This window comes from Cariama cristata, unplaced genomic scaffold, assembly GCF_000690535.1.
Source record: "Cariama cristata isolate BGI_N322 unplaced genomic scaffold, ASM69053v1 scaffold9295, whole genome shotgun sequence".
Taxonomy (NCBI): Eukaryota; Metazoa; Chordata; class Aves; order Cariamiformes; family Cariamidae; genus Cariama; species Cariama cristata.
In genome coordinates this window covers 136,236-143,418 of record NW_009615778.1, presented here as the reverse complement: position 1 = coordinate 143,418, position 7,183 = coordinate 136,236, and the positions used below count along the sequence as shown (strand labels likewise).

The 7,183-nt window shown below is 42.3% G+C and overlaps 1 protein-coding gene across 1 annotated transcript in view; it reads left to right on the top strand.

Annotated features, from left to right (window-relative positions):
- Positions 1-1,007: 1,007 nt before the first annotated feature.
- The window catches only part of HDAC4 (histone deacetylase 4), a gene marked incomplete at its 5' end in the record, with an annotated part of 137,889 nt that continues 131,713 nt past the window's right edge, over positions 1,008-7,183 (top strand). The window contains one exon of the mRNA XM_009699947.1: positions 1,008-1,079. Coding sequence (XP_009698249.1) covers positions 1,008-1,079 — 72 coding nt within the window. The remainder of the gene's footprint in view (positions 1,080-7,183) is intronic.

Sequence of the window (7,183 nt, the reverse complement as noted above, 5' to 3'; positions counted from 1 at the left end):
TTTATTTATTTTGTATGTTTTTTTACATTCCACTGATATCTTAACATTTTTCTAATACTGTCCTTTGCTTTGACTGAGAGAGATGAGATAGATGGCTTCTTTGATGTCTCCAGACAGGGTTTGGCTTGATCGTATCTGTGCTGCAGCACAGAGCGCGGAAAAGCATTAGAGGAGAACAAGTGAGACAGAACTGGCAAAGGTCGAACAAATAGGTTCGAGATAAGTTTTTCTGTATTTAGGTATTCATAACCTAAGTACTGAAAACATAATTTAGCATTTTTTTGCTTCAACCTTTGTTGGGGTGGGGGGACAGATGGGAAGGGAATGGGTGACTAGAAAATCTGGTCTGGCAGTCTACGGCAGTAGGTATTGTGTTCTGCTGTTTTAACTCTACCTGAATGCAAGATACAATCTTTGAAATATTTTAAATAGAGAACTGCTTCAGCAAGATGGATTTCTGCATATCATTTACAAAGTATGTTTTTAATGCCTTTCTGAAATCCAAACTTATGCAAAATGGGGCTTGTTATGCATGTCTATGCATTTTAATCTCCTACAGTGATTTGTCAGTTTTCCTTAACATCGCCCTGGCATATTACAGCCATTCTTCAACTTTGCTTCACAGAGCTGCGTTTCTGTCTTAACTCCCTCAGTTCTCCGAGCAAGGAATGAATTGCAATTTAGTTATTGTATGGTAAGGTTTATAAACTGACATGCCTGTTTTCCTTGGATTGGGATCAGTACCAGTTGTGGATTTAAAGACGGGCAAAACCTGAGCATAATTTGAAATACAGTATCTTTTATTTTACGCTTTAGTGTAAGCAGTTGTTACGCGGCTGTCCTGTTAATGTTGTTCTTTCTATTGATTTGTGCTACTCATGTTTTACATTGATAATTGGTTAGTGATTATTTTTTTTTTTGTTTTTCTGCTTGGAATGCCTAAAAATAGCTCAGTTAACCAACGAGTTGATGTGATTTATATATTTATTTATTTATTCTCTTTCCAGATGGGCTTTCTGGCAGAGACCAGCCAGTAGAGCTGTTGAATCCACCTAGAGTGAACCACATGCCTAGCTCTGGTAAGAAAAAAACTTTTATTGAATGTTGTTCCTATTCTGGGAATGCAGTAAAATATTCTGCAACTCTATCTTGCAAGTGGGAGAGCAGAATGCAAATGCAAAATGCTGGAACAAAGTGTGTTAGAACTTGTACTCATCTACTTTCCCAGGCTGGGCGAGTGGGATTTGGGAGTGGAGGAAGGATGGAGCTCAGCAACCTTGGGAGTCCGAAATAGCTCAGCCCTCAGCCTTGGCAGGGGTCTAAGCAGAGCCTACCCTGGTTGGAGCCGCTTGGTTTTCCTTAGAATAGAGAGGACAGCAGAACAAAGCAGCACCTCATGAGTCCTTTCACAACCTAAAAGGAGCACTGCAAAGAAAAGTAGGTTTTTGAGTTGCTGCTCCCATTAAGGAGAAATCTTCTGGTGTTGAAATGAGGAGCCAAGCACAGGCTGATCAAAGCGTAGCATGCTGGGCTCTCGGCTCTTTGCTTTTCCTCCTTCTTCTAATGATCCTGCTACGGTATCTCTTGGGTCTTGTCCTTCTGCTATGAAGGAAGCACAGCAGCTGTAGCATTCGTCCTGGAGACTGACTGCTCCTCGTGGAGCTGGGAGAGACCTTAACGGCTCACAATTGCAGCGCTTCAAGTGATGGAAACCAACGATTTGGTCACAATACCTGAAATGCTATGGAAAGCAATCTGCTGCTGTCTTGTGTGTTTCCCCCTTCTCTCTTCCAAAAGTATTTTGTTTCCAGGTGCAAACAGATAGAGATATTTATACTAGGGATGATAGGATATATGAAGCATTATCTGTTTTCCAGGTAGTAGCTCAACTTTTCAAAAAACCCAACTTTCCCTTCTCTGCTGCCTTCCAACATGCCTTTAGGTCCTTTTATATTAAGGAAGAGATCTCGTAGAAGATCTAAGTGCTTCTGGTAACGCAAGTTGGAAAAATGTAAATGAAGCTTCTTTAGAATAACTTCAGTAGATTAGGGGTGGTGGGGAAATGGGCTGTGACCTAACCTAGATTTTTGTGGACTTAAATGTGTATCTTTGGAAGGAAACTTGCAAGGAGGTAGAGCTGTTGTGTTGGGGGAAAAAAAAAAAGGAAGAGATCCTCCTTTACCAGGTACGAGTGTTTGGCTTTGGATTCTGAGAAATCTCTTTTCCCTCTGTGTGCTCCAAAACTCGTCTGTCAGGTAAGGGAGGTTGTATTTTCCTAACCCCAAGAGAGATTCTCATTTTAAGACTACTGTGGTAACACAGGTCAAGTTAAAGGTTTTACTCCCCATTTCGTATCCGTGTACTAGATTGAATTTTGTGGCTCTGTACAAGAGGAGTCACAGTCCTCATTTCTCTCAGTAGATCAATGGCTGGTGTTGTGAATGTGATGAGTTTTAGTCTTTTACTTTTTTTTGAATTGATTTTGTTGTTGCTTGTTACGTTTAATGTTTTCTTTTGAGAGATTTCAGGACAAAGGCTGATGCTGGTTAATAACTTGGGTAACCTGATGGTTGGGCTTGGTGTACTCTAACTATTTTTCCCCAGATGAAAGGAGGCTTTTTTTTAAGGTGTTATGGACTTATACAGGATTTATGGAATTCGTACTGTTTGTGCTCCATTTTGAGTATTTTTAATAGCTCACCTACTGAAAAAATAAACAGCGAGCCATCACTGGGGAGCTGTGCTGATGCTAAGTGGGCAGGATGCGAGATAGGCAGCGACGTCTCTTTGTCGAATGACTTCTGCCAGCATTTGAGCCATGGGAATTCCTGTCTCGTACTGAAAAGCTCAGGCTGGTTGTGCGTGTAATGGGCGAAGGGTAGGATTGACAGGGAATGAAAATGTGACCTTATGCAAGAAGCAGCATTGGCTACGGACAGTGGTCACCCAGGTACTTTTCACTCGAGACCTTACGCTTATTCAATTTCTGCTAAATTTTGGAGAAATCGCGTCAGCCCTGCTGTGCATACACAGGCTGGAAATGTCTGTCTTTTATTTTGATTTGCAAAACGGTAATTAAAACCTGGAAGCACAGTGGCAAAAAGATGTTTTAAGTGCAAGCAAATATCATAGATCTTGGAAGTCGCTCATCAACTGGCTTTCAAGTGTGGTGCCTGCCTATACTTATGTATCCTGATGGGGTTTTAAAATGACTCTTAAAAGTTACTGTCAGGTTGAGGGAGTTACCCGCTTGGGCAAACCATCGTCATATCTGTTTTTTATCATTATTACCTGTAGGAGTTTGCTGCAGATCCTTCTGAGAGAAGAAAGGAGAAGTAATACCAAGTATTGCTGTGGAAAAACAAGTTATATGTGGGTTTGTGGGGTGTTGTTCCAAGTCTCAGGCATGGCTGAAATAATTGTGTTGAAAAACAGCTTAAGGAAAAAAAATTGCTTAATCATGTCCTGGGATATTCTGTTTAAAACCTTATCCTGCCCTGGTCATGGTAAGGCGACTGATTTGTAGCCCTCATGTGGAATAAACTTGAGCGGACAATGAACCTTTATCCCCAGCCTTGCATTTCTATTGAAGATAAAATCATTGCAGTGTGCTTATAGGAAACCAAAACGTTTTCTCTTCACTGTGAACCATATGAAGGAGAGGTTTGATCCTTGTTGGTTGTTCTTCTCTGATGTAAAAAGGCGAGAAAGAGATGTACAGTACCCAGGTCCTAAACATGCTCTGTCCTGTGGAAGCATCTCAACTACAAAACAGAAATATTTAGAGCATTTTAATGAAATGGTTTTAGGAGTGAATCGGATTGAGTAGAATGGAGTTCAGTCATTAGCAGGGTGTGTTTTTTAGGAAAATGATTTCTATCTTCTTTTTGTATAAATTAAAGATTAATTTGAGGAAGGGAAAGATTTTCTCTTTTAAAAAATGTATCGCCCATAATTGGTGCTTCTGCATTTCTTAGTTGCTTGCAGAAGTAAAACAAGACAAAACCCCCACAACCCACATCTCGCACAGGAATATAATAAGCTGTTTGATAATGCTGCTTTCTCTTTTTCTGGCTTCAGAATATTACTGCGGCTTTGGCCCGAGGGAGGAAAGGGAATAAAGTGTTGAGATTGTTGTGCAACGTTGCTTTTCCTTAACTTTTACCTCCTGAATTTGGAGATCTTCAGAGCAAGGACTACACATTAATTCTTACTTAGTGTTACATGGGAAAATCTCATGATGATTAAGTGGCCACGGTTAGCGGGACAGAAAGCGTCTTGGCTACGTGAGCCTGGTTTTGATGGGTGGCAGGGGATTGTTTGCAAAATGGCGAAGGAATTGTCCCACAAGTTTGCCTACTGGCTTGAAGTATTTTGTCCATTTTAGAGTATTTTTCTTCTTTTTAGCAGTGAACGTAGTTGCAGTCTGCATAAGGGCACTGATTCATGTGTACAGAGCTCTCTTCTCTTACTTTTTTCTTCCTATGCTTTCAAACTGAGAGATGCTATGCCTTTTCCATAGTGCAGAGCTGGGGGGCCAGTCTTAAACACCTCGATTGTGTAAATCCCCAGATATTTTGTAGATAATCCTCTTAAAAACATCACTTGTGTACTGTTGATACCGTCCTCGAGATTAATCAAATAGATCTTCATCATTAAGCCTACTTTGTAGAATGAGCTTTCTTTATAAGACTGTGTTTACAGTACTTTAGATAACTACCTCCTGTAAGTCTTTTCAGTTTTTCTTGTTAGTATAAAGTTTGTAATTGCTCATTTTGTTACAAAACAATCTCAAGGAATTTCTTTAGTATTAGAAATGTGAAAACAGCTTGATATCGATGGTATACAAGTAAAATGCGAGAATTAAATAAGATAGAAACTAGTTTTTCTTAAACTTAAAAGGTTTAAGTAATAAACCTGCAGATTGGGATGACCGGTCTCAGCCGACCAGCCGTGTCTCCCCAATACGCTGGTCATGGCCTAATGTGGAGTTCTGGGGATGTCTGTGTACGGTAAAATTACTGAATTAGGAAAGAAATTCCCCTTCCCATAGCATTTCCATTGGCTTTTCAGGGCTGCATTCCCAAGTCGTGATAAAAGTAATAGTGAAATCATGTAACATTGCTGCAGGTTGGGACATATGCATTGGAGAATACAGATGTATGGAGAGGCTGAGGAAAAGACGCTGGGCTTCTTGCCCCTGAGATGAAGACCTCTCTCTGGTTGCTGTTGCGGAGCTGGTGGAAAGCCCGTGCATGCCTTCATGAGGTTGTTCTCCAGCTGAGCTCTGCAAACCAAACCGGTGGTGGTCTGCGAGGCCATCGTGCACGTCAGAGAAGTGCTCAGTGGTGGTTTTCTGATGAGTTTTTGAGGGCTGACGGTCATCTCCTACAAAATGTGAGGAACTGGTGGGTTAAACAAAGCAGTGGGGTGGCTGCTGCTGAGCAGTTTCTAGAAGAGCAGCTGGGGATGCCCTGGTGGTGGTGATGAGCAGACTGCATGTTCTACATTAGGCTGCCCGAAATGGCTTCGTCACACATGGCTGCCGCTTTGCTCTCCACCCAAGCCACTGCCGCTGGCCACACGGATCTCCTGCCGCCGCGTGTACTGCGATGCTGGTGCTCAGCCTTGGGACGGCTCTTCCCATGGTGCTGGGGCTCTTCTGGATCCGACACGGGCAAGAGCAGCGTGGCAGGGGCAGCCCGAGGGATTATGCATGAGATTTCAGCTCCCTGCTTTTTCTTCTTCCTGGATCTAATTATCCAGTCTTACTTCCACATTCATTTGAAAAAAATATTGATGTATGTATGAATAAATGGTTTGCAAGAGCTTCTGGACTAATATTTTTGCATGATTTTACAGGCTTTTGAAATCAAGAGATTAATCCCCATCTCTAAGATGGTAGTCCAGTTACTCTAACAGAGCCAAGTACTGCGCCTTTGTTAATTTATCTTTTCAAAGGAAGGGAATGCCCTCTCACTGCACCGTGTTTTCTGATACTTGCCTGCTTTCTATAGCGTGTCTGCTTCAAAAGCTCCTTCAGAAAGGTACCAAATCAGCGTGGCGCAGAGGGCTTTGAAGCAGGTTCGGATTGCTGGCCAGTCGGCTCGGGTCTGGGGCTCCCAACAGGCTTGTGCCTCTGCAGACAGGGGCCTGTTTGTCCTTCTTCACGCTGGGATGTGTTAGTATGGAAATGACGTACGGTTTTATTGTGCCCCAGAAGCGTAGCTCACACGCAGAAAAGCTAGTCCTTTAATGTGAAAACTATCCTGATCTATTCTCCATGGAGTCCGGGGTGAGAAACCTAGCCAAAAAACCAAATTATCCTTAAAAGTGAGTTCTTGAGAAATCATTTTAAATGTCGCAACCATACACTAAGCAGATTAAATTGTTGCTTGTATATTGTCCTATTGTTAGCTTATTTAAAAGCTGCAGCTATTTTTGTCAGGCTTAGTGAATTAATTTTGCCACCATTTAGACTCTGGCATAAGATAGCAGAGAAGCTGCAGGGTAGTGTAACTTAGCGCCTTGGTAGTTAAAATCGAGTTAACCTTGTGTTTACCACAACAGGTATTATTTCCATCTCTAAGCTAGGTGTACAAAATGTAGCCCGTGCAATGACAATAAAAGAAGTGTTTTACTAGCTAGAGGTACTACTAAAGCCCACCTTCGTAACCCATTGCTCAACAAGGAAAGCCTTGCGTAATGCTTCAGCCAGCTCCTAGATTTCCAGAGGTGATTTGCTGTATTGTTATGCTTTTATAAAAAGCCCTTTGCAGTACGCCAAGAATGCGGTCAGCAAATTTGGGGTTATTTATGCAGGACAGGGGAGGGCATTGCCACATCTAGAGACTTTGGGCAGCTCCCTGCAGAGTAGCAGGGAAGTTCAAACTTGAAGACCTCTTTGCTAGACTAACATTGCACCCAAACTCACGTTTTGTCGGTCACGGTCATAGGATAATTCAGTGACTCTCCGTCAGCACGTGCCCATTGCAGGGTTGTGTGTATCTGTAGGGATGTATGCAAGAGGGATGAGCTTTTTTTGGCCAGCCTGGTGAGGCATCCTCGCTTGCCTGAACTTCAGCGTCTACGTTATGCAAGGAATTAAACCGCTTCTCATGCTAAACTGGGTTTGCTGGAGTGAGGACTGCTTTAGGGTCTGCCCCGAACGTGGATGTCCTCA